A 27,173-nucleotide genomic window follows, 5' to 3' on the forward strand; every position below is an offset into this window, starting at 1 on the left:
CTTCACTTTCATCATTTGTCGCCTTATTTTTAATGGTACAAAATCAGTTAGAATTTTAAGAATTAAAATTTTAAAAGCAAAAGAAAATAAGGCTGAAAATATTTTAGGTGTATTTAGATGTAATTGTCTCTTTAATTTTTTTTTCAGTTAATACATTCTGGGCACAACTCTCATCACTTCACAAGGAAAAAAACTAAAAAAATGTAAAGTACCGGAACTGCGGGAGGCTAAAGTCACCACACAGAGATACCAATTCTTTCCTCACTAGGGAATCCCATAATACTTTGCGTGTCAGTGATTGACAGCTGTCAGACTGAACTGATTGACAGGCCGCACAGCACAAAACTGTAAAGTCTATCCACTTGTTATAAAACAGAATACATAAAATGGTTACAAAAGGTTTTTAGAAAAAGAACAGTACTTTTAAATGCAAAAAGAAACAATCAACTTTTCTAAGAACAGTCATGCAATATCAAAACAGTTTTTTTCTTTAACTCATGAAATTGACTATTTTAAAAATTCAAAAGTAATTTAATAATTTCATAGGCATGGTTCTAATATAGCATATAAAATGGTTATATAATAGTTAATTGTAGATATTTTCTCTGGGAAGCATAATCATTTAAATAAAATGTCAATGGTAAATTTGAACAATTTTACTTTGACAGAAGCCCAAAAAAACCTAATTAGGAAGACTCAAATAAGTATGACAAAGCAATTTATAATAGTCATTTAAATTACAAGTATATATTATCATATTGTTTTGAATATTACATATCAGAGTATGATTACTAGAAGCAAGACTGTTTTCTTCTCATCAACTCCTAAGAGATCAAATTTGCATTACTTCTACTTTAGAGAGTGTTAGCTATTTCAAATGTCAAGAATGATTAGGCTCCAGAGGTTATTCTTTTCCATTCACACAACATACAGGGACATTAAGGAAAGTGGCTGGATGTTTTGATGGTACACTACTGATGCCCCCTCCCTGCCAGCCTGCCTTCCCAGTGGTGAGTCTTGCTCCATACTTGACATTGCTGTCAAATGACATTTGGAATTTATTAAAATTTAATGATCGACCTTTAATTTTGATAAGCAGTAATTTATATGTAAGATATGTTTACTGAATGATTAAGAAGTCTCTAAAATGCTACCTTTTCACAGGACAGAGATAAAAAAGTTCTTTGAATTTTAAATGTTACCACTTTTAAAGAATTCTGAAATTATACTGCTACCACTGAGTATAAGGAGGCATGAAAATAACTAGTTATGGATTCCAGGCCCAAAAAGTAAATTCTCATTTTCATCATTTTAAAAATGTTACTATTTGTGCTTAAAAGACTAAATATTAGACCAATTAAAACAATATTACCATAACTCACTTAAAAATCACTAATCTATGCAATTCTACCTATAAGGGGAAGGAAGAATATACAATGAAATTTTAGAAGAAAACAAAAAGCCTAACAGTTTGTAAAACTGTTGAACTATTCCATAAACTAGAAATCCAGCACCAATTTAGTCACTATCCATTCATACTCCCAACAATCACACCACTGGAACTAAAACCACCTTACCTTCTCACCTCTGGTCTTCGAGTCTTCTTTTTCTTTCTTTCTTGCAGCTGCTACAAATTCATTAAATAAGGCCTCTCGATCTTTCATCTTTTCAATTGCTTTGAATCTGGAGTCTTTAGCATGCTTGGCTGCAAATTCACTAAAAGTAGCTCTGTAACAAAATGGCAAGTGTGCTAATTTGGTAGAGCTATTTTTGCTGGTGGAAAGGTATAGCAGAAAATGCCAGCTTTCCTGCAAAAACATATACCAGAGAAATGTGGTCCCCAACATCTGCCTATAAGTAATAAATAATAAACACTGGACTACCAAAGTAGTAAAGAACTAGATAATAGAAATGCTGTTAGATAAGTTCTACTGTTCAAGCATTAGCAGGAAAAAAAGTAAAGCACACATAACAAAAGACATGCATTTGATAAAATATCTACCCCAAAAAATTGCTCAAAAGCTCATAGAATGTTAAAACTGGAAGGAATTTTAAGAGATCAGCTGGGTTACTCTCAAGTTTACATATGAGGAAAATAAGGCCCAAAGAAAGGAAGTACAGAAAACAAGCTAGACTAAAAATAAAAAGTAACTTTTCTATCTTACATACATTTAATGAGGGTTGAAATGAATTTTGAAACTTTCACCTTGTAACTAAAGGGAAAAATTAAAATAATATTTTCATGGATAAACTGCAAATCACCAAACTGTACAGGTACAGAAAAAAATGCAGCTTATATAGATTCTAAAACAGTAACCAAACATTAGGAATCCCATAATAATTAGCACCAAACTTAAAATTTTCAAACCCTTTTCACAGTCAGAATGAGATCCTAGTAGTCTTTCATGTACGCAGTATTTTTTTTTTAACAAAACAACTAAAACACATTGTATGATTCAACTTTTCAGCCAAAGGATAGGATACAATTCTGGTCTGAAAAATGAATAAAATGTATTTGAAATCACAGTAAAGTTTTAATGAAACAAAGATAAGTTGTGCAAAAGTTCATCTACAGAACAAAGTACAAAGAAAAACACCCAACTCCTGCTCAGAAAGACTAGAAAAAGGAAGGGAGAATATAACTTAATTCCTTAAAAGTTTAAGATTTCACTATTTATATAATTTTCTGGAACACTATCCTATTTAGAAAAAAAAGGGTATTAGTACTATATTCCCATGGACATGCTTCAGAAAAAAAGACTATTTTAAATCACTGTAGAGCATAACCCGAGGTACCCAACAGGGATCATCACTTATCATATTCTTTGAAATCCTTAGTTAAAATAACACTGCATTCTGCAATTCAAAGTATGATTATATGCCTCTAAAGATTTTCTAGAGCAACTGAGATTTTCTTAGCCTATTTTGTTAGCAAGCCCAATAGATCCTTTGAGGAATGGATCTTAAAGTGACTACAGGACTAAAATGAACCAAGTTGTTTCTCTAACCACAAGTACTACCCCACATTTATTCAAGTGAGTTTTTGCAATGTAATTAGGATACATGCTCCAACATGCAGACCTATTTTCTTCAGCTAATAAGGAAGCTATATAAATAATATACGAGAAAAAGGCATTCATTTTTGTTTGTAGAAACAAATTATCAAAATTTCAGAAATACCAATGTGCTAGAGCTATTTATCAATACCAAAATATCACATCTCCTATAACCAAACAACTCAAAGGGAGCAAAAGACAACATTTTTTTTCTCCAACATTTTCCCTTATCCTTAACCTTCTCTCTTCCATTCTAAGGATGCTTGTCCTAAAGCTGTTAAGATTTTATTTAGTCTCCAACTTCACCTCTCAGCAATGGCCTAACTAAGGAAAGAAGTTTGGCAGCAATTAGGTGAGCTATTTAATTGTGTTGTTATAAATACCTTATCTTCCAATAATCTGTTAATTATTTAGAGACTTCTAATTCTGATATTTGTGTTCAAATTTGTGAATGTCTTAAGTAACAGATATAGATCAGTTATTTTTCATTAAGTAAATAATCAATATTCTGTTCACATATAATCAAAATGTGTATATCAAACACATCAATTTGAAATTAAAGGGTCTTCACCGAGTATTTTCAATAATAAATATTATTCTAATTGTACATACTTTAATAAATAAGAAGCTTTCCTATAGGGTAATATTTAATTTTCATTAATATTTATTTCTTTGAAGAAATTCTAAAGACTGCATAAAGCACTTTTCTCAGCATTGATTATCTACATATTGCTGACACAGAAAACAACTGAAATTCCACTGTACTCTAAAGCAGACACATTAAGGAAAAAATGGAACAAACATAAAATAAAGGAGATATTCATATCAATGTTTTAAATTTTCTAATTCATACTGATAATTTTAAAATATGATACAGAAAGGAAAAAAAGGATTATAAAACTTTGTTCTCTTCCATATGGAAATGACCCACATACCTTGGATTAAATTTTGCTTCTTCCATCATTTTCTTGAAATCTTCCTTTGCTTGCATAATTTTGTTTTTCTTTTCCTTTCGTTCTTCTTCTGCTCGAGTTTTCACATATTGGTCAAACACCTATAAGAATATTACCCAATTGGATAAATAAGAAATAAACATAGGTAAGAAAACCATCAAGCTCACCTAATAAGCATTTACTACCTCCTACAAGAGACCTATTCTGATGCATCCAACTTCCTAATGCCCTCCCAGAAATTATTTTGTATTTAATTTTCTATGTCCATGCTCTTCCCCTTACCCCCCAAAAAACTGTAAGATCTTTGAGGACAGAGGCCATTTCATTTTCACCTTTGTATACCCAGCACATAGTAGATCCTTTGGTTCACTGTAAAATGCTGGCTGAATCAATAAATGACAAAACTGAACAAATGTACTTTAAATGGTAACCTCAGAGTATTTAAAATATAAATAGAATGAAAGGCAGATAAAAAAATGGACTTTCATAAATATGAAACTGGACTGGGAACTAAGAACATAAAATCTTTCCTAAGTTTTCATAATCATACAGGAATATGTAATACAAGAATAAAATATAACTAGTCTTCTTGGATGTGTTTTTTCTTTTTTTTATACAAATTAACACAAAATAAAATAAAAGCTACCCAAAGGTGTACCTTAGATTCATTACATAAGTTCACTTTATTTATTTCATCAATTTACCAATTTCTGCATCACAGAAAATATTAGCATTATTTTCTATAACAAGTGAATATTGTGTGGGATAGTAGAACAAGTGAATTTTGATGTGGCATAGCAGAACTGTGTGACATTTGGATATAGTTTAAACTTGATTCAATTTTTAACACAGATATTTACTTATTGTGCTGAATATGGTCTTCAGTCATTCAAACTTTTCTTAAACTCAAGTAACTAAGATTCCAAGTCCTTGGTGAATTTACAGGAATATCTGACTACTTGCCTAAATAAACATAACTGTTGCCCAAAAGAACAAAATGGAAACTAATATGACCTAGTTGAAGGAGTTAAGACATCAGCAGAGATGAGTATTGATCTAGGTTTTACTGTTGGGAGACCTTAGAAAAATAATTCTTGTGCTTTAGTTTCCTCATCTGTAAAATGAGGGACTTAAGATAATGTAATCTCGAAAATTAGAGCTGGTGGTGAAATGGGCAAGGTGCTAGACCAAAAGTCAAAAAGATAGTACACATGCAGCCACAGATAACTTGTTAAGTGTGAAACCCTGAGCAAGTCACAATCTCTGCCTGCCTCAGCTTTCTCAATTATAAAATGAGCATAACAGCAATCCGTATCTAAAAAGGGTTGTTAGGGAAACCAAAATAAGTTAATATTTTGTACAATTCTTGGCAAAATTTTAAATCACTAGGTAAATGCTAGCAAAGAGGGGTTTTTTATTTTGAAAAGTGTTTACTTACAGTTTAATAAATAAAGTTGCAAAAAAAAATTCACTATATTATGGCCCAAACAGAAATAATTAAAACAAATACATGGGGCAGCTAGGTGGCGTAGTGGATAAAGCACCTGCTCTGAAGTTAGGAGTACCTGGGTTCAAATCCGTTCTGAGACACTTAGTAATTACCTAGCTGTGTGGCCTTGGGCAAGCCACTTAACCCCGTTTGCCTTGCAAAAAACAAAAAACAAAAAAAACAAATACTTAGGGTTGATTTCTTTGTTGTAACAGTTAAATTGCATATGAGCAATCTAGAAAATTTCAAAAACAATTATATATCCATGAAAAGGATGTACTTGCAGTTATTTATATTTAGAATACAGGGTGTTTCCTAAGTGAAACAAAATAATTTTTTTAAATAAAAAGGAAAACCCAACAGCTGAAGTAATGTATGACTTCTAAGCAAAAGATTCTTTTTTCTGGAGAAAATAAAAATTATGATACAAAGTGCAGGAATTTGCTACTGTTGATTTTTATTATATATACTTTTTTCTAATATCAAAGAAAAACATCACAAATGGAAAAACATCAACCTAATCCCAAGGTATACTGATTTGAATGTGTCACAAGACCATTTTTTGAAATAGCAACCCTATCTATAACATTCAAGCATACAGAATATGAAAAAGGAGAGATTTTTTTTCATGCTTCTGAAAACAAAGTTTTAAAGGCAATTTTGTCTCATGAAAAGACTTTGTATACAATATCTTTCAGTTCTCCTGGCACTGTTGCTCCCCTATAACCTGGTTTGCTGACGTAACCTGTGATTTGTAATATTGGGACTTGAACCTGATTTTTCACAAGTTCTAATGCAAATCAACTATTTTGAGGACTTATTATGTAATAGTCTTTGGGGTTCCAAAATAAACATGTTTTTGCCATATATCCCTATTATGGATATATTAAGACATTTCTACTCTTTATGTTATATGTCTGTGAAAACTATAACTCAAGGAGATATTTAAATGTAATTTAATTTGTAACTGAGATTATCACACCAATGTCTGATACTTTTCCTCTTTAAATTCCACCATACTTTAAGGTATCATGAACTTCTAACTTTACCCTTGAATAAGAAGATAGTCCATTTTTAGTCTTAATATCAGTTACATTAAGCTTTTCCAATCAGAAACTATTTTGTGATTAATGCTGTTTTTAATACTTACATTTCCATGAATAGAACTTGTATCAAAAATCATACAATAGAAGACTTCAGGGGGATTGAATTTTGTTTTATGTGCATCACTGAATAATTGAAATGTATAATAAGTAATACATTTAACAACTACTGGCACAAAGTTTTTGTTAAAAGTGGAAACATATCTTAGAAAGTTCTATCAATAAAGTCACATAACTACTGCTTAAAAACAAAAACTCTGCCTGGAACATAATTTCAATACTATATTTTCAAAGTGCTCTGTTATATCTCCAACATTTTGCTCTCTGTTAAAACCATTTAAGTCCATTTCTGAGATAGCAAATACCTGGTTTCCTTGAAAAGAAAAAAATTACGGCTGAACACACAGTGGCACAACAATTTAGAGTGCAACTGCAATCATAATATTTTTATAAAATGATTAATGGTGGTAAAGGCTACATCACTGATATTTCACAAAACCACACTCATGAATATTTTTAAAGATAGCCATATCAGGAAGATCCATTCAAGTCAAATGTTATTCTAAAGGGTAGGAAGGCATGTTCAAATGCTTAAAAGACACATGAAAATGTCAACAAAACATCTGTAATCAATACATCCCAAGTGGCAAATTGCTTCTACCAGATACCTCTAGTCCATAATATGGCAGTGAACAAAATGTCAGCCATCACAATCCATCTATCATGTAAATGAAAAGAATCATTTCATCTAAGGGTGCATTTGGAAAACTTATAAATACAGCCTAGCTGTCATAAGGAATCTTAAAAGAAAATATCAAAATATTTTCCAGAAGAAATTTTCACAAGCTGCTTTCCTATTTTAAAAAAAAAATTCTATGTATAATTTTTTCTAGTGGAGAGAGAGGGACAAAAATTCTCAGGACTTTTCTCTGAGAAAATCAGAAATGCTTTAAATCCTATTTTTTAAAATTTTGTCTCTGCTCAAGGATGTAACATTTAAGTGAATCATAGTTTTCATTTACCTGTTTCCTCTCTTTAGGATTAAGAAGCAAATAACGTGGATCAAAAACTATCTTGTGAAGCTCTTTCTCCCATGTTGAAAAGGCAGAAACCTTTAAAATAAAAAAAGATATTTCCTAATCATTAAATTTGCTCTAAAATATAAAGGTAGTATAATTTTTTTCTTGAAATCTACAGGACATCTATTTAAAAAGTAATATGACAAAAACCATACTCAAGTTTCCATCACTAATAAATGACAAGCAGTGGGAGGCAAGCAATGACAAATTTCCCACTAATTGGCTCTGAACATTTCTATATCATTATATAGCTGTAACACACACCTAATTAAAATAACCACTACTGGGTGACATTTTAAAAATCAGTACATCAGAAAAGAGCCTTGAAGATTTGCATTTTGATTTCCCAAGCTTGCTCCAATCTTTTACAGAATAGGAAATGATTTAAAACTAAACAATTTTACTTAGTCAAATTGAATAGAATCAAACTTAATAGAACCAAAAGATTAAAATTCCTTCTCAGTTAAATTCCTTTAACAGAACTTTACATAGTATCAACAAATCTGCTCTAACCAGAAAAACAATTAAATCCATCCCTTCAACTGATACTATTCTGTTGTTAATATTAAATAAAACTTGTGATATTTTAATAATATAAAGTAATAAAAGCTTTTTTTAAAAAGTTTATTAAGGAGAACAATAATAGGCATTACATTAAATGACTTGGCCATGAAAAGATGCTTTCAAAAAAAAAAATTTATGAGCTATGTTTGCCCCTTCTCCCCCCATCCCCAATAGGATCACTAACCTTGAATATGACCTTTTAGCAAGACATATTATATTACTTATACAAAACAGAAATATCTCCCCCAAAGATTGTTTTCTGACCCCTCTCTCTAGAAGCATGTCCTTGAACTGCTTCATTCGGGCCTCCAGAGGGACAATGGCCCTTTCTCGGGCAGCTTTAATTTCGGCTTCCATGGCAGCCTCTTTCTCCGAATCAATGTCTTTGTTATCATCTTTCCTGTAAGAATGCAACATAAAGCTATCAACTGATAATAAATTATTAATTCAAAGTTAAAAAGAGATTATTCTCAAAAAAAGCATATTTTAGGAAAACACAATAAGAATCAAAACTTTTCTTAGTTAAAATAAACCTAATGTAGGTCATATCCCATCATAATATAAAAAAAGGAATAGCTCTTTTATTGCTATTATAGCTAAGACTGTCATTATTAATGACACACTGTAAGACTGACAAAATAATGCCATCATTATGTATTCTAACATATCAACATCAGACTTTGTAAAACTAGGAAGAAGGTGAATTTTTTTTTCTCTGTTAAAACAAAAAGGTACCATTCAATTCTGACGTAAAAAACATCAGGTGGATTTAAAAGTAGAATTGTTCCTACAAGAATTTTTAATTGGTTAAGAAAAGTTTTGTTCCTACTTCCTTCAGGAAAACTACTAATTCCAAGAACTATTTACTTTATTTGTGACTAAAATATTAAAAATTGAACATCTAACAAATCCTATTCATGACTTTAAAATTTTAAAGTTTGTATATTACACATATGTATTATTATATAAGAGATTAGCAACCCTGATCACATGAACAAGTTAGAGATACTTACCTGGCACTTCTATTACTCTTTCTGGATAATGAATGAAAAATATAGAATAAGGGCTAGAGCCCACAGATTAATGCTGTCCCAATAACAGAGATTAGAACTGTTTAACAATAACTACTCCTTGTTCCTACAAAAATGGACATTAGAATTAAAGCCAATTTGAGGAAAGTGTTTTCAATTATATCTAATAAATAAGAGATGTGATGCAAATAATCCAAAACAGATAATCTAATACCTATTTATGTTTTTAAAATATATAAAATGTTCTAGGAAGAGTAGGCTCAATTTATTAAAGGAAATATTTAGTTTAGATTATATTTCCTTGGTACACATTACCAATTTAAATGAGAATGAATAAGAGAAGAGAGTGAAATGTTAGCTGCTTAAAGGAAGGTCAATACAATACTTAAAAATTATCTAAGATTAATAGACAAATACAGAAACTGAGCCAATCAATTATCACTAATGAATTATATAGAAAGCATTAGGAAGACACAAAAGTAAGCACAAGACCTGGGCTTTGCATTTCAGGTGATTTCAGTGATCCAAATAAACTAAGCACTAGTTAACATAAAAACCATAAAGATCATAGCTTAAACAAAAATTCTTCCTTTATAGTATTGGGCATAAAATGCCTCCACTGAAGCCCTTACTATAATATATCATGGGGACCTGAGGGTATCATCAGGTTCTGAAACAAATCTTGCCAATTGAAAATTCTTGAACATATATATTTATTACCTATGCCACAAATAAAATTAAAATCTATATTCTTAGCCAGGAAAATACATATTTAGTTCTGACTCTAATAAACAATGAAGACTAGGCAAACTGAGGCAACAACCTCGAAATGATAATATTTGTAAATCTGCTAGAACTGTGTTAACTCAGTCTCATTTCCTTTACACTGGCAACTCTTACTTATATTTTCCATCATCTTTTCATCTCCTTTCCTAAAAAAAAGGGGGTGTAAAATTCATCTGTTCCTAATGATGAGTTCTACCTTTCCATTAGCTGTATAACTACTTCATGGCAATAATATTCTTTTTTCTTTCTTCCTCAAAGAATATAAGGTCAAATTCACATATAACTCAATCTAAAACAATAGGAATAATCAATGTAATACAGCTATCTCTGGCACTTCCTTCCCTTCTTATGAAGCAAAAGTCAGTTTCCAACTCTGACAATCAATCTTCTAACGACAGTTTTGAATCTTATTTCAAGTGATTATTTGGTAAAGTGATATATAAAGGAAAATAGTGTTCCATTTAATAAATATTTTTGAAGTAGCAGGTATAAGCTATTTAGAATGGTTTTTCTTAAAATGTGTTTATGGGGTAGAAACTTGAAACAAATCTGTCACACCTCCTAATTTCTCCAAAGTTTTAATTAAGTCATTCCTTTATATTAACAATTACTTAATACAAAAAAAATTTCTATCATAAGAAAAGTCTAGCTATCATTCACTGTTATCAACAACTCATTTATTCTATCTGCATTTTTTTCCACATGAATTATATGAATTCCGGAAGAACAAATCTTGCAAACTCTGATTTAACTTACTTCCTCTTTTTGGCTTTAATTGGTTCATCTTCATTTGCTTCTTCTATTGATTCTTGCTCTTCTTTAACTACAAAATTAATATAAAGCTTTTATAAGGATATGTATAAACAAACAATGGTCTAATTTTTTATGCATAAAGTTTTCAATACAAAGTCTCTAATCTGAAGTTCTATTTGCATTCTATTTCTTAAAACATAGGATAGATTTAATCCAGTTTGGGGTACTTCTGTATGCTTGTACTCTGTGTTAAAGAATTATTACAAGATTCTTTTGCAAATTCTAGAGGATAATATAAATGCAAGTTATTATAATATTAACACTATCACTGTCATTTTACTTTAATTTCCCCTCTTATAAATGGCAATTGTTATTTAGTTCACTCACTTGCACTCATAGAGAACTGCCACTTTTGGATAGACAGCATGGTTGGAGTCTGGTGTCCTGGCAAAAGATAACAAACATATTTTTTGTGATTTGATACAAATTATATCAACCAAGTATCCAAAAAATCACTTTTTGAAAAATACACTTTGATTAAAGACACTATGGTTCATTTTAGGCAAGTAAACAATCATATCTGAAGGAGGAAAACAAAGGTTTGCAAGTGACCTCAGGAAACTGCAATATATGCAACAGTTTCTTAAGGACATATGGAAGGAACTTTGGAAGCAGAAATTTAGAGTAGAATTATTCTATAATCCAAAAAATTGTTCAACTTTTCTGTGCTACATATATATATATATATATATATATATATATATATATATATATATATATATATGAAATAATAATTGGTTTTGTTTCCAAAATACTCCAAAATACTGAATGAAAATTCCACCAAGCAAGGTCACTCCTTTAGCTGTCAAGGATTAATGAAACAAAATGAAGTTCTGAGACATAAATCCTTTTATCGACACAAATTCAACTATATATGCTAAGTGAATGCTGAACAACTTAAAAAAATTTTAAATACTTACAATTAGAAATTTCATTTCATTTCTAAATAATGTATATAATGCAAAATTCAATGAACTCTTTCAATGAAGCTTCCTTTTCCTTCTAGATTATTTTATTTCTCAAAATTTCATCTCCTATTTTTCTTACTTTATTCTGGACTAAAAGGACCTGAAAACAGTGACTGATTTTCTATATAAGAAACACTATAATATGCTGAACAGAAAATAAATTTTTTAAAAATATTTTGCAATTTTACTTCTAGTCAAAATAAGTGCTAAAAATCCCATTAATTAATACTTTAGTCTTACTGCTAATTGCTATTCATCAAAGTACTGGAAATACTAAGATAATTATGTTAAAAATAACAAATTACTACCTAAACCTGATCTTTATTCCATTCAGTCCTGTGTGTGTGTGTAGATATTTATATTTTCAGATATAACAACTCATATCAAAGCCTATTTTTTAGCTATTCTAATGTCCATGTTCCTTGAAAAAGTGAAATTCATATTACAACAAAATATATTAGAAAATAAACATTTAACTTTGCACTCACTTAATTTTTTTCCTTCTTCCATTCCTTTCTTGTGAGGAGGTTCCTGAATAATTTTGTCAACATCAGCTCTTCCAATCAGATCATCAGGTCTGTCCCACATGGAAAGACGAGTTGTGGGGTTATAAAAGAAAACTCGCTCATCACCAGTCCAAACAACACACCTAAGAATGAATTCCAAAGTTATATTTTTAGAGATCCTTTGTAGTCAGTTGTTTTAATGACATCTTGAAAGAAATAACTTTTTTTCTGATCTAATTCTACTTAAACACAAAGAACAAAACATGGCTTCTTGAGTAAAGGACATATTTAAAAATTAATTTGAAAATAACTATGTTATTACCTGAAAAAAATAGGAAGCATTAAGAACTTCAGGCTGAAGCATTGTTTAAAGATTACTTAAGCATAATCCTTACTAAGAAATAATCTGGCTTTAGAATGCTAAATTTAAATGTCAACAAATTGTGACAGAGGATGATTAAGCAATTTTGAAACAAGAAATTTAAATGAGTGCTAAGGAACTTAAATAAATTCAATTATTTTCCACAACATCAGCTGACCAAATGCAAACTCTTATTGAAAAAATCTCTTTCCTCTCTGTAAAAATGAAAAGAAACACAGACAATGCACACATTATATAATAGATGTGTAATATATGTATAACAAAGCAGGGCACATTAAATATACAAATGAAGGCTTAGATGTTGCTGAAAGCTCACTTTGAGCATACAAGAAGAAACCTAGACTTATGATTCTTCAGGAAAACATAAGAATTTTTAAAATTAGAGTATTTCAGTAATTTACAAGAATGACTATATTCTACTTCATTCTTCCAGAGTCTAAAATGTGGTATCTTTTACAAGATAAATTACCATAAAACCCTTAGCACTCAATTACAGTGTATGTTTAAGCAATATCTTTATTAAGTAACTGTTTGATCTTTCCATCTTTTTAAAATAAACCTCATGTAAGCTTTTCTAGCTAATAAATACTGAGGTTAGCATTTCATAGTAAAACATAAATATCTTCTTATTAAACCACACATTAATTTTGATAGATCTGCTCAATTGCACTACCACCTACCATTCCTATAGAGTTCTTCATAATGAGTTATTTCTGTCCAAGGAAGCCCTCTAGTGAAAAATGTTAAGTCACATATTACCATTGAATTTACAGAGCAATATATAAGGATCACAGAATGGAACAGAATTCCATTTCAAAACAAAGACCACAAATTACTATAAAGAAAGACACTCCATTTGAAGTTTTTTGTAATAATGTGTATAAGTAATTTCAATTTTACAATCTGAATTCTTCCTTTTGACAACAAGTCAATCAGGAAGTATACATACACACACATACACACACATGTATGTATATATTATGCATATATCATGTGCTCAGGTATACTAGATACAAATGCCAACAACAATTCTTAATTACAATGAGCTTATCTTACAATGGGGAGAAAACAAAAATGTATAAAAATATGTACAGCAAAAATGCAATGTTAGTAAACACATATATATCTATCTACAGATAGATGTGAGGTAGTCTGAGAAGATAGTTGAGAAGAACAATTATAATTTCATGCAGAAAATAGTTCCTGAGTTGTGTCTTAAATTGAAAGTGTTTCTAAAAAGCCTAGAAAGACTTCTATGAACTGATGCTGAGTGAAGTAATCAGAACCAAGAGAACACTGTACATACTAATAACAATGCTAGAAGATGATCAATTAGGATGGCTGCATCAGTTCCTCTTAGAAGTTCAGTGATCAAGGACCTTCCTGAGAGACCTATTAAGGAAAATGCCATCCACCATGCAGAGAAAAATTAGTAGATTCTGAATGCAGAGCAAAGCATACTAGGTTCACTTTTTAAAACTTTTTAGGTTTTTTCTTTCTTTCTCATGGATTTTCTCCCCTTAGTTCTAATTCCTCTCTCACAATATGACTAATATGGAAATATGTTAAATACGATTGTACATGTACAACCTATATCAGATTGGTTGCTGCCATGTGAAGGGGGAACAGAGAACTCAAAAAGCTTACCAAAGGATGAATGATGAAAACTATCTTTGCATCTAATTGGAAAATAAAATAAAAAATGATGTTTCCACCCAACCCCACCCACCCCGAAATAATTATCTCTCTGACTGAAAAAAGGGAGTATCATTTCAAGCATGGAGATTGGTAAGGGCAAAACTATAGAGGTAGGAGATGGAGTGAATTAAGCCAGGAACAGAAAAACTATTTTGTCTGAATCAAATAAAAGAGGAGGAGGAGTAATGAACGCTCAAGGAGGCCAAAAAGAGAAGCTGAAGCTATATAGTGCAGGGAAAAAAAAATCTAAGGAGAATTTTACTTTAGGGGTTCAGGAAATCATTTGTGTTTACTGAGTACGGGAATCACAAGGTAATATCTGCACTTAAGGAAAATTATTTTGAAAAAAGTGTATAATGTATGTTTGAATGGTGAGAAACTAGAGGCAGGGAGATCAATTAATCTAGGCCAGAGTTGATAAGGGCCTGAATTAAAGTGATAACTGGTATGAATGAATTAATGAATGAATGAAGAGATGGAATAGAAGATAGTAGAATAAAAAACTCTGGCAACTTATTTACTAATATGTGGGGAAAAGAATAATTAAAGAGTATAAGATATGCAGAGATTTAAAAAAATTGGAAGGACAAGGAAGGAAAATACTGAAAACTAATTTAAAAAAGACATCAACAGTACTCTAATCTGTGTAAATGATAAGCTAGAAAGGAATACTGTACATAAAAAAGTAAGAAAGATCAGAATTCAAATCCTGCCTTAGATTCTAACTAGCTAGGTGACTTCCAGAAAGTCAATAAGCAATTCTTAGTTTCCATCTGTAAATTGTGGATAACAGTACCTACTTTTATATGGCTGTTGTGAGAATCACTTATGTAAAGCAAATAAATCTAGCATTATATAAATGTTGGCTATTAATATGAAAAAAATAATGTAACAAATAGCTCTTTATAAAAAAAGACATTTACCCCTCCAAAATCTATACTCTCCAAAACTATACTCTGACGAAATTAATATTCTGCTAACTCAAATCAAATTAATTCGCATTTAAATATCCAAAGCATTCCAGGCATTGTGTTAAATTCCTGGGACTACAAAGAAAAGGGAAAAGATAGTAATTGCCCTGAAGAGCTCACAATCTGGGGGCAACAGCTTACAAATAAGATATTGATAGAATAAACTGAAATCAACAGAGGGAAGGCACTAGCATTAAGGAAGATCAGGAAAGGCTTCTTCTAAGAGGTTGGATTTTAGTTGAGACATACAGGAACCCAGAAGGCTAGAAGAAGAGAGATGATAAGAATAGGACACTGTCATTTATGTAGGAATAGAGAAGATGAAGAAAATTCTTAGTTGGGAGAAAAGAAATATGGAAGAGACTAAAGAGTAAGAAGACTGGAAAGAGAAAAGGAAAAAAGTTGTGAAGGGTTTTAAAAACCAAACAAATGAGAGCCAAGATGTGGGCATGAGAACAGAAATTCCCAGAAACTCAAAAAACTCTCTAAGTTCTCAAATTATGACTTGAGCCAAAATTTAGAGGAGCAGAACCCACAGAAAGACAGTGATACTATTTCCCAGTTTAAGACAACTTAAAAGATCTGCAGGAAAGATCTGTTTCACTAGGACTGGGAGTTGGAAAGAGCTGCAGCGCAGCCAGGCTGCAGTCAAGCTGAGCAAGAGAAAACCTGACCCAACCTTCCAGGAACAGCCTGCAGGGTTGCCAGGGTCCGTGGAAGTGCTTGGGTCCATGGCAGAGGGGGTGGTTTCCAGGGATTTCCAGGGTTTCCTCTTGGCCCAGGGACTGCCAGGGATGTCTTGAAGGGGCTGTGAGAGAAATCTGCGGCACCAGAGTGAGAGTCCTAGTCAGCACCTACCTTAGAGCAGCCCTTCAATGGGAACCTGCAATGAGAAACTGCAGAGCCACCCAGACAGCACACTCCACAGATGGTAAGGTGGTCGGGGGAGACTGCAGGTCCCTCTGCTGTTTGTCCGCACTAAGATCCAGGTCACAGTCTGGACCCCCATACCACCAGAGGAGCAGGGGCCCTCATCATAGCTCTAGGACAGAGGGCAAGGCAAAAGAGCAGTCAGAGGCTCTCATAAGGCCTTGGAGGAATTAAGGTCTCTGTGGAGTGTCCCAAAAAACCCCCAAAGCTTTGAAGTGCAGTAAACCAGTCATAGGTTGAGGAAATGAGTAAACAACAGAAAAAGAAGAACCTGACCAAGAAAATCACTTTGGTCCCATGGAGGATCAAAATACACACTCAGAAGATGACAAAGTTGAAGCTTCTGTATCCAAAGCTTCCAAGAGAAATAGAAAATAGGAATGCTCAGGCAACAGTAAAATTCAAAAAAGGCTTTGAAAAATAAGTAACGAAGGTAGAGGAAAAATTGTGAAGAGAAATGAGGTAAATGCAGGAAAAACATGAAAACCAAGTCAGCAGCTTGGTGAAACAAATACAAAAAAATACTGAAGAAAATAACATGTTAAAAACCAGTTCAGGCCAAAGAATTGGCCAACTAGAAAAGGAGATAAAAAAAATCTCCCTGAAGAAAATAAAACTCCTTCAAAAGTAGAATGGAGATAAAGGAAGCTGATGATTTTGCAAGAATTCAAGAAACAATAAAACAAAAGAATAAAAAATTAGAAGTATATATACTGAATCCAGGAGAGATGATTTAAAAATTATTGGGCTACCTGAAAGTCACAACCAGGAAAAGAGCCTAGGCTTCATTTTTCAAGAAATAATACAGCAAAATTGCCCTGAGATCCTAGAAGCAGAGGGTAAAATAGAAATTGAGGGAATTTACCAATCACCTCCTGAAAGAGATTCCCAAAAGAAAAACTCCCAGGAATATTATAGCCAAATTCCAAAACTCCTAAGTCAAAGAGAAAATACTAAAAGCTACCAGAAACAAACAATTCAACTACCATGTCTCTATAAGTCAGGATTACACAGTATCTGGCAGCACCTACATTAAGGGCTCGTAGGACTTGGAATATGATATTTCAGAAGGTAAAAGATCTTGTTTACATCCAAGAATCAACTACTCAGCAAAGCTGAACATCCTCTTCCAGGGGAAAAGATGGGACTTTTTTTTTTTAGGTTTTTGCAAGGCAGATGGGGTTAAGTGGCTTGCCCAAGGCCACACAGCTAGGTAATTATTAAGTGTCTGAGGTCGGATTTGAACCCAGATACTCCTGACTCCAGGGCTAGTGCTTTATCCACTGTGCCACCTAGCTGCCCCTGGGACTTTCAATGAAACGGAACTTTCAAACTTTCCTGTTGAAATAACCAGAGCTGAATAGAAAGTATGATCTCCAAATAGGATTCAGGTGAAGTACAGAGAAAGTGGATGACAAGGGTTAATTATGAGGAACTGAATGTTGAACTATGTGTATTCCTACATGGATAGAATATACCAATAACTCATATGAACCTTCTCACTTATAAAAGCAATTAAAAAGAATACACACACACACACGGCACAGGAGGGAACTGAATATAATAGCATAATACAGTATAAAGATGAAGTCAATGGGTGAAAAAGGAAAGTACTGGGAGGAAGGGAAAGGAGAGGTAGAATGGGTTAAGATATTTCACATAAAGGAGTAAAGGAAAAAGCTTTTACAAGTGGAAAAGGGGGGAAAGTGAGGGGGGGAATGAGTAAGCCATTCATTCTCATCAGAAATGGCTCAGTGAATAAATAACACACACATGCTTAATAGGGTATAGAAATCGATCTTACCCTAGAGAAAAACGAGAGGAAAGGGATGTGATAAGGGGAATGGGGGAGAGGAGAGTGGGAGTAGGTGATAGAAGAGAGAGAAGACTGTGAGAGAGCATAATCAGCTACAAAATACTTCTCATCAAAGACAGGGTGAAAGGAGAGAGAGAACAGAAAATAATGAGTGGAGAGGATTAGAATGGAAGGAAATACAGCTAGTGATAGTGACTGTGAGAAAAAATATCAAAGCAACTTCTCTAGTGGACTTATGATGAAGAAGGCAACTCATCCTAGAGACAGAGTTGTTGGAATCTGAACATAGACTGAAGTACACTTTTTCCCCTCTCATTTCACTTCTTTTGAGGTTCACTTTTTTTCTCTCATTTCACTTTTCATGAGGTTCACTTCTCAAGGGGAGAGGGGTTTACATTTACATTTACAACAAGATTATTGTAATAACATAAAAAATAAACCTAAAAAAGGAAAACAATTTTTAAAAACCGTTTTATATTTGATTGCAGGGGTAACTAGGAGTCCCTGGAAGAAAATGCATGGAGAGCTTAGAGAGAAGTGGTCAAACTTTTGCTTTAAGAAGATCATATGTGGGGCAGCTAGGTGGTGCAATGGATAGAGCACCGGCCCTGAAGTCAGGAGTACCTGAGTTCAAATCTGGCCTCAGACACTTAATAATTACCTAGCTGTGTGGCCGTGGGCAAGCCACTTAACCTCATTGCCTTGCAAAAACTAAAAAAAAAAAAAAAAAAAAAAAAAAAGATCACATATTGTTACTGTTCTGTCATTTCAGTCATGTCCAACTTTTCATACCCCCATTTGGAATTTTCTTGGCAAAGATACAGGAGTGGTTTTGCCATTTCCTTTTCTAGTTCATTCTACAGTAGAGAAGTTGAAGGAAACAAGGAGAAGTGATTTGCCCAGGGTTGCCCAGCTAGAAAGTGTTTAAGGTCAAATTTGAACTCCAGAAGATGAGCCTTCCTTATTTCAGGTCCAGCACTTAATGCACTATGGCACCACCTAGTGGTCCCAGATCATAACAACAAAGAAGGAATACGAAGTTTGAAAGAATCAGAATACAAGAGAATATTCAACTTGAAAATGGTAACTGAAGCTAATCTAACTTCTAATTTAGGGGCAGCCAGGTGGTACACTGACTAAGAGCACTGGCCTTGTAGTCAGGAATACAAGAATTCAACTCCAGCCTCAAAAACTTGATACCTATTAGCTATGTGACCTTGGGCAAGTCATTTAACTGCCTCGCACCCAGGGTCATCTCTAGTCATAGTCAGGAATACAAGAATTCAACTCCAGACTCAAAAACTTGATACCTATTAGCTATGTGACCTTGGGCAAGTCATTTAACTGCCTCACACCCAGGGTCATCTCTAGTCATCCCAATTCATATCTGACCACTGGTCTCTGAAACCTCTGGAGAAAATGAGGCTGGGGATTTAGCACAGCACCCCCTCACTCAAGTTTAATCCATGTGCTTGCAATGGTAGCACCTACCCCAATATCACACAGTCCACTGCACCACCTAGTTGCTCCAGCCCTTCATTCTTGAAGAGGACCAAGGATGGAGTACCAGTCCTGGAGTCAGGTGGACCTAAGTTCAAATCTGGTCTCAGACACATAATAATTCACACCTTAGTTGTGTGACCTAGGGCAAGTTACTTAAACCCAATTGCCTTGCAAAGAAAACCAAAAAGAATGAAGGGCATACATGAACTTCTAATTTAAAAAATTGTCCTTGAATTTTTATGATTTCCTCCTTTGTATTTATTTGGGGTTTAATTATGTGATTTTCTAATTTAATGTACAATCAATTCCCTGACCCTCTATATTTTGAAAACAGTTGTTCACAGGGATATAACTTTTCCTTTGAGGATTACTTTAGCCATATCCTAGAAATCTTCACAAGTTTTCTTTTAAATTCTGACAATTGAGAAGATAATGTTGAGATCTGGAAGTCTCAGGATGATCAATTTGAATGATAGAGGATATTACAAATTACTACTAAGTGGTAAAGCTCTGGCTATAAAACTATGTGGATCTTTAGATTCTAGACTTAGTAAAATGAGTTGGGGCTGAAATAATTAGTATAAAAATTACTAAAATTATAGACAATTCTTCAGAGTTGGAAATATGCCTTTCCCTATAAGGAAATAACTTTCTTTTTTTTTAAAAATCATTTTATTTCATTTTTCTTCAGTTACACACAAAGAGGGTTTTCAACATTTATCCATTTGCAAATTTGAGTCCCATATTTTTCTACCAACCTTCCTTTGGCAGCAATCTATTATAAGTTATAAATGTATAATTGTTTAACATATTTCCCTCTCAGAAAACTTTCTTAATGTATAAGGACAAAAAAAATTAAAATCACTTTATATTAGAAACATGGAAAAAAAAAGCATAAAAATCATTAATTACTAGAAATTAAAATATATACACACCATGGAGTGCCAGGAATGGGTGTGGTTGCTACTGGCTTAGCTTTCTGGGCAGCCTTTTCTTCTTCTGTCATTTCTTCTTCTTTGGGCTCCTATGGATAAAATGTCACACACTAAGACCTCCTAATATTGTCGTTTCCATTTAATTCATAATAAGAGTTTAATGATAAAAATAAAATCACAAATTTCTATAAATTTCACTCCAGGACTATCACTTACATTGATAAGATACCTTGATCAAAAATCTAAATAACAACTTCAAAATGATTTGAATTTCTCTTTAAAGCTCAGTAAATAGTAGATTTCCACCTAGGTTGGCTATTTTTCAACCTCATTCTTCTAAAAAGTGTTAATATTTAAGATGAAATTTTAAAATGCAATTGTATAGAACTGGTAAAGTTCTGGGGGTTTTTTGGTTTTCAGATAACAAAGAAAAGAGGCATAGAATTGCTTAATCCATCCCATCCGTTGCCTAATTAAATTCTCAACATTGAAAAAAAATAAATATCAACTTCAACTTTTAGAAAAGATCTTGTACCTTCCTATTCTATCCAGTCTACCCAAGATTCCCCACCATATTTCACCTCTGTCACTTTCTTAGCTCTATTCTTCATCAACTGCTCTGCTACTAGCTTTCTGGACACACTCTCAACACTCTCTAAACATGCCATGGAGGAACAAAAGCACTGAGCTTTGGAACTCCAGTGAAGTTGTCTTGCTTGACTGATATATATATCTAGGAGACAGCAAATTATGTTTCAGTGACTGAAAATCAAAAAGCTTAATAGATGCTTTTCACATTCATTTCCCTAGTATCAAACTGCCCCCCCACCCCCATCCAAAACAGAAGACTGATATAGGTGGTCCTGTCCCTAAATGAAATGCAACTGAACTAGAAAGACTTTGAAACCCACTCTTTCTTATTGGAGAATAAAATATTTCCAGAGAAAAAAGCATTTTGCTGAGTTGTATATTATCATTAATTACAAAAAGGTAGACTAACAGCAGAAAAGGAGAAAGGAATGAAGTTAATTCACTATGTCAACTATCCAAAAAACACTTTTTAACAAATTCATTTGGACTAAAAGAGAAGAATTTAAGAAAAAATTTTCAAGTAAAATCCCAACTATAATTTCTAGATGTCTTAAATTTCAGCTCTCAAATATAGTATGTTCAATTATATCAAAAACACATCATGTCAATTTAAGAAACTATTAAGCACCTACATTTAAAAATGTATATATGAGGGGCAGCTAGGTGGCGCAGTGGATAGAGCACCAGCCCTGGAGTCAGGAGTAACCCAGTTCGATTGCGGCCTCAGACACTTAATAATTACCTAGCTGTGTGGCCTTGCGCAAGCCACTTAACCCCATTTGCCTTGCAAAAACCTAAGAAAAAATAAATGCCTGGTATTGGTTAAGAAATAGAGTCATGGATCAGTGGAATTGAGTAGGTGCAATAGCAGGAAACAATTATAGTAATCTGCTGTTTGATAAACCCAAAGAGTACAGTTATTGGGATAAAAACTCTCTCTTTGATAAAAACTACTGGGAAAATTGTAAGTTAGTATAGAAGGAACTTAGATTAGACCAACACCTCATACCCTATACCAAGATAAGATCCAAATGTTGTATCCATAGACATAAAAAAAATATTATAAGCAAACTAAAAGATCAAGGACTATTTACCTGTCAGATCTATGGGAAGGGAAGCAGTTTATGACTAAGGAAGAGATGGAGAACATCACTAAAAACAAACTAGATTGATTTTGATTACATTAAATTAAAAAGCTTTTGCAAAGAAAAAAACCACTGTAACCAAGATCAAAAGAAATGTAGTAAACTGGGAAACAATCTTTACAACTGTTTCTGATAAAGGACTCATTTCTAAAATATACAGAAAACTGAGTCAAATTTCTAAAAAAAAGCTATTCCCCAACTGACAAATGGTCAAAGGATATGCAAAGGCAATTTACAGATGAGGAGATAAAAGCAATCCATAATCTTATGAAAAATTGTTCTAAATCATTACTTATTAGAGAAATGCAAATTAAAGCTTCTCTGGGGTACTACCTGACACCTCTCCGACTGGCCAATTGGACCAGAAAGGATACTGCTCATGACTGGAAGGGTTGTGGGAAATCTGGGACACTATTATATGGTTGGTGTAACTGTGAAGTCATCTAACCTTTCTGGAGAGCAATTTGGAACTAAACCCAAAGGGCAACAAAAATGTGCATACCCTTTGACCCAGCAATACCACTACTGGGTCTATACCCTGCTAAAAAAGGGTAAAAACATCACTCGCACAAAAATATTCATAGCAGCCCTGTTTGTGGTGGCAAAGAATTGGAAATCAAGTAAATGTCCTTCAATTGGGGAATGGCTTAGCAAACTATGGTATATGTGTATCATGGAACACTAATGTTCTACTAGAAAGCAGGAGGGATGAGAATTCAGGGAAAGCTGGAGGGATTTGCATGAACTGATGCTGAGTGAGATGAGCAGAACCAAAAAAACACTGTATACCCTTAACAGCAACATGGGGCGATGATCAACCTTGATGGACTCGCTCATTCCATCAGTAACAATGAGGGACAATTTGGAGCTGTCTGCAATGGAGAATACCATTTGTATCCAGAGAAACAACTGTGGAGTTTGAAGAAAGACCAAGGACCCTTTAATTTAGGGGAAAAAAAAAAACCTGATATCTTATTGTCTGATCTTGATATCTCTTATATTTTATATTTCTTCCTTAAGAATGTGATTTCTTTCTCATCATATTCAATTTGGATCAATGTATACCATGGAAACAATGTAAAGACTGGCAAACTGCCTTCTGTGGGTGGGAAGAGGGAAGTAAGATTAGGGGGAAAATGGCAAAACTCCAAATAAATAAAAAAATAAATAAAATCTTCGAGCTAAAAAATAAATAAATAAAGTGTGTGTGGCAAAATACTCAAAAATCATCTCATACTCATTTGGTTCATAGTACTTTACCTCCTTGATCTCTTTTATGGGTTCTTCTTTGGGTTCCTCTTCCTCTGTCTCCATTGGTAGAGGCTCCTCAGGAGGTTCTTTGATTGGCTCTTTAATTTTTTCTTCTAATTTTTCTATAAAAAGATATTCTATTAAAAGTTTAATCTCCTTTAATACAGATATAGTGGAGTTTTGATTTTAAATATAAAATTTTATGTCTTAATTAATCTTGATCCAAGGTACGATATATCTTAACTGAGGAGATACGTCATCAAATTAGATGTTAAATAGCTAATGATAAAGTTAATGATTCTTTTATACATATTATTCAATAAACCTGAGGCAATAAGTTCTAGCTGCATAAAATACAATATATATATGTATATGTATATGTGTGTGTATATATAATATACATATATATGTAACTGTACAACAAACTATATATCAATCACCTTAAACAGTTTCCATCAGTATTTGAGCACTCTGAGGTATATTTTAAGAAAAATAACATGATGGCATTTGAGGGAAAAGCTAACAGGACAACCGCTAAAAGAAGATATATGAATTCATCTGCACTCATTTAATCCATGTAAATGTTAAGTCTCTTTATATTTCTTCTCTTTGCTATCTACTGCATCTGGTTTTCTTTATATGTCTCCATTACAATGATTCTTAACTGACCCCTCTGTTCTCCAGGCAACAATGCAAAAACAATTATTCCAAATGGTTAGCAAAATTTTATGTGTCTTCATAGAAGACAAAAATTCAATAATAATTATGGTCAAAATTCTATCATTATAAAAAGGTTTAGAGAACCAAGTCTTTCTTAACTATAAAACTAATCTTATCGAGTTTTTGGGGGGGGGTTGCAAGGCAGCGGGGTTAAGTGACTTGCCCAAGGCCACACAACTACATAATTATTAAGTGTCTGAGGCTGGATTTGAACTTGGGTCGTCCTGACTCCAGGGCCGGTGCTTTATCCACTACACCACCTAGCCACCCCAATCTTATCCTTCTTAATATTGACTTAATCCTGCTGTGATTATTAAAGATGTTTTTATAGTATTCCAGTTTCAGTTTTTGACAATGAAAGTACTTAGTACTAATATTCAAAGTCTGCTCCTCCAAAAAGGAAAAGAAAAAAATTTTATATTGTAGTTTTTTTATAGCAATGAAAGAAATAAGATACAAAATAGACTCTTGTAGCCTAAGATACAATGTATTTCCCAAAATAAGCAGGCAACATAATCCATTATGATCACCAGTCCTAACAAACAAATCTGAAAACAAATTACACATATTCCTGACAATACATAGTTAATGGGAAAAGGATTTCAATGTCTCCAAAGAATTACAACTTTTCCAAATTGGAAAAAACTGCAAACATGTAGAAGATCTTTTATCAAATTTTTAAAGCAAATCCAAAAAGAGTGATACAATGAAGAAATAATCTCCCTTCAATATTATGTTTAGAAATTAATCTTAAATGATTAAGGGTAAAGTATCTCAGAATAGTTTTTATCAAAATAGACTAGGACAATCTGACAGGTCATTAAAATTACTATACCTTTTTCCTTTAGTTCTTGGGGTTTTTCCCAGGTTGATTCTAATGTTCTATTATTATAATAATATGTCTTCCCATCTGCCGTTTTATATTCTGTCCACTCAGAAACTGCTGTTGCTCCAGCTAAGGTAGCAGGTGAAGCAGCAATAGCAACCTGGGGATGTATCATAGGTACAATAGGAGGGGCCATACCTGGCAATACACCTAAAAAAAGAATAATGAAAAATAAAACAATAAAGTATCAACTGCAAAGTAAAACAACCAATCTTAAAATGAACTAAATGAATTTTGGTAAACTTGTATGTTATGGAGCTGGTGGGACTAAAATCTCATAGTACTGTTCCAAAGATGTCTGATTTTCTTCCTTTTGAAATACTAATACATATAATTCAAAGATTCTGAAATGTAACACAAAAAATTGTCAAAAGTTTAATCTCCTCTAATAATATGTTTTAAAAATAATTTTAAAATAAGCAGTTGAAACATTACATTATCAAGATAAAAGTACATAAACTATACTATCAATAGGAAAATACAATTTTTTGGAAATGAAAAAATAAAAAGCATTAAAAATTTCAAACAATCTTATGGTTCAAAAGGTAATAATCACTACATCCATAAATTCATATTTGTAATGAATGACTGATATTATCATATCCATCTCATTATGTAACACACTAAACTTCAATCAAAATACTTGTTATCTTCAACTATCTCTCAAAATGCAATTTTTTATTTTCATTAAGGAAAGCAAATGTGCTCCAGTTTTTAAAGTCTTTACTTTTTACAAACTAGATATTAAATAAAGAAAATATATTATCATGTCCTACAGAATAAACAAGATACAAACTAACAAACTAATTAAAATAAATATACAGAAGTCCAAGTTTAGTAGTAACATGACAAAAATTTCAGCTACACACCTTAATTCAGTAGCTTAAAAATGTAAAGTTAATCTCTATGTACAATCATACATACATACATACCTACTAGCATGCAAGCACAAACACATCACTTTACACATGGAAATGATTTTTTAATTTAACTGAAAAGCACAACACACACACACACACACACACACACACACAACACACACACACACACCAAAATTTAAACTAAAATTTAAATGATATGATATATGGCAATGAAATAGTTCACACTTATTACATAAAGTAATAATTAAAATAATATAACCTTATTTTGCTTTTGTGAACCAAAGGAAAAACTAAATCTATCGGGTAAATTAAGTGTTGGCCAAATGTGACATCTGCATTTATATTGCTCATTAGAAATTAAAATATAAAAAAAATCACTCACTTGGGAAAAAATATAAACAACAACATTCACTACCATGCCAACTTACAGACAAAACGAACTAAAATGGTTTTAAAAATTACCGGTCTTGGTGGTAGCGACTGTCTTTACATACGGGCAGCTGACTATTTGCATCATTGCTACACCTGTAAAATGGATAAGCAAGCATGTTGGAAAGCTGCCATTGTATGTCAGCTACCACTGGGATTCAGGTTAATAATAATTTACCAGTACAATTTAGAATGCCATTTTCAATGGCAAAAGACAAATACCACAGCAAAGAATTTCTTATTACTCTGACATTTCAGAAGTGCTGCCAAATTGTCAATAATATGAGCTATAAATTACAGCAACAATTTACCTCTATATTGAAACAGCTATCATAATAACATATGAAGGAGTCTCAGGGGTTTAAATTCAATATATAAAGATCTCTTCTTTCATGCATACACATTTAAAATTCTCATAAGGGACATTTTCCCACAGGATATCAAAACCCATGCTGCTGTTGCTTAGAAACCAGGGGAAGCAGATGCAGCATGAAACTGACAATACACTCTCCTGTTTGTGCTTCTAGGAATTGCATGCAATAGCTGATGCATGATACATTCATGCAGGGGAAAATAAGGCAAAGAAGAGTGAGGAATGAGGATAAATGAAAATGTCTCAAAGCAAAGCTTATTTTTTTATAAATGGTACAGAAGACCTGGGTGAAACTAAACTAGCGGCACAATGGC

General features: G+C 32.7%; 1 protein-coding gene across 14 annotated transcripts in view; it reads right to left on the minus strand.

Annotated features, from left to right (window-relative positions):
* TCERG1 (transcription elongation regulator 1) overlaps window positions 1-27,173 on the minus strand; it is an 82,651-nt gene that overhangs the window by 16,117 nt on the left and 39,361 nt on the right. For 7 of the 14 annotated variants that reach the window (XR_012473782.1, XM_074212677.1, XM_074212687.1 and 4 more), the window contains 11 exons: window positions 26,520-26,582; window positions 25,126-25,326; window positions 23,580-23,707; window positions 20,584-20,672; window positions 12,331-12,491; window positions 11,202-11,258; window positions 10,818-10,884; window positions 8,509-8,644; window positions 7,624-7,713; window positions 3,992-4,110; window positions 1,578-1,728 (listed from right to left, as the gene is read on the minus strand). Coding sequence is in view for 13 of the 14 variants with exons in the window: in XM_074212677.1 (XP_074068778.1) it covers window positions 1,578-1,728; window positions 3,992-4,110; window positions 7,624-7,713; window positions 8,509-8,644; window positions 10,818-10,884; window positions 11,202-11,258; window positions 12,331-12,491; window positions 20,584-20,672; window positions 23,580-23,707; window positions 25,126-25,326; window positions 26,520-26,582 (1,262 nt within the window). In the remaining variant the exon portion in view is untranslated. Of the gene's footprint in view, window positions 1-212; window positions 362-1,577; window positions 1,729-3,991; window positions 4,111-7,623; window positions 7,714-8,508; window positions 8,645-10,817; window positions 10,885-11,201; window positions 11,259-12,330; window positions 12,492-20,583; window positions 20,673-23,579; window positions 23,708-25,125; window positions 25,327-26,519; window positions 26,583-27,173 lie in introns of all 14 variants that reach the window. The other 7 variants (XM_074212684.1, XM_074212681.1, XM_074212678.1 and 4 more) reach the window with 4 other exon arrangements.

Source organism: Macrotis lagotis, chromosome 1 (genome assembly GCF_037893015.1).
Source record: "Macrotis lagotis isolate mMagLag1 chromosome 1, bilby.v1.9.chrom.fasta, whole genome shotgun sequence".
NCBI lineage: Eukaryota > Metazoa > Chordata > Mammalia > Peramelemorphia > Peramelidae > Macrotis > Macrotis lagotis.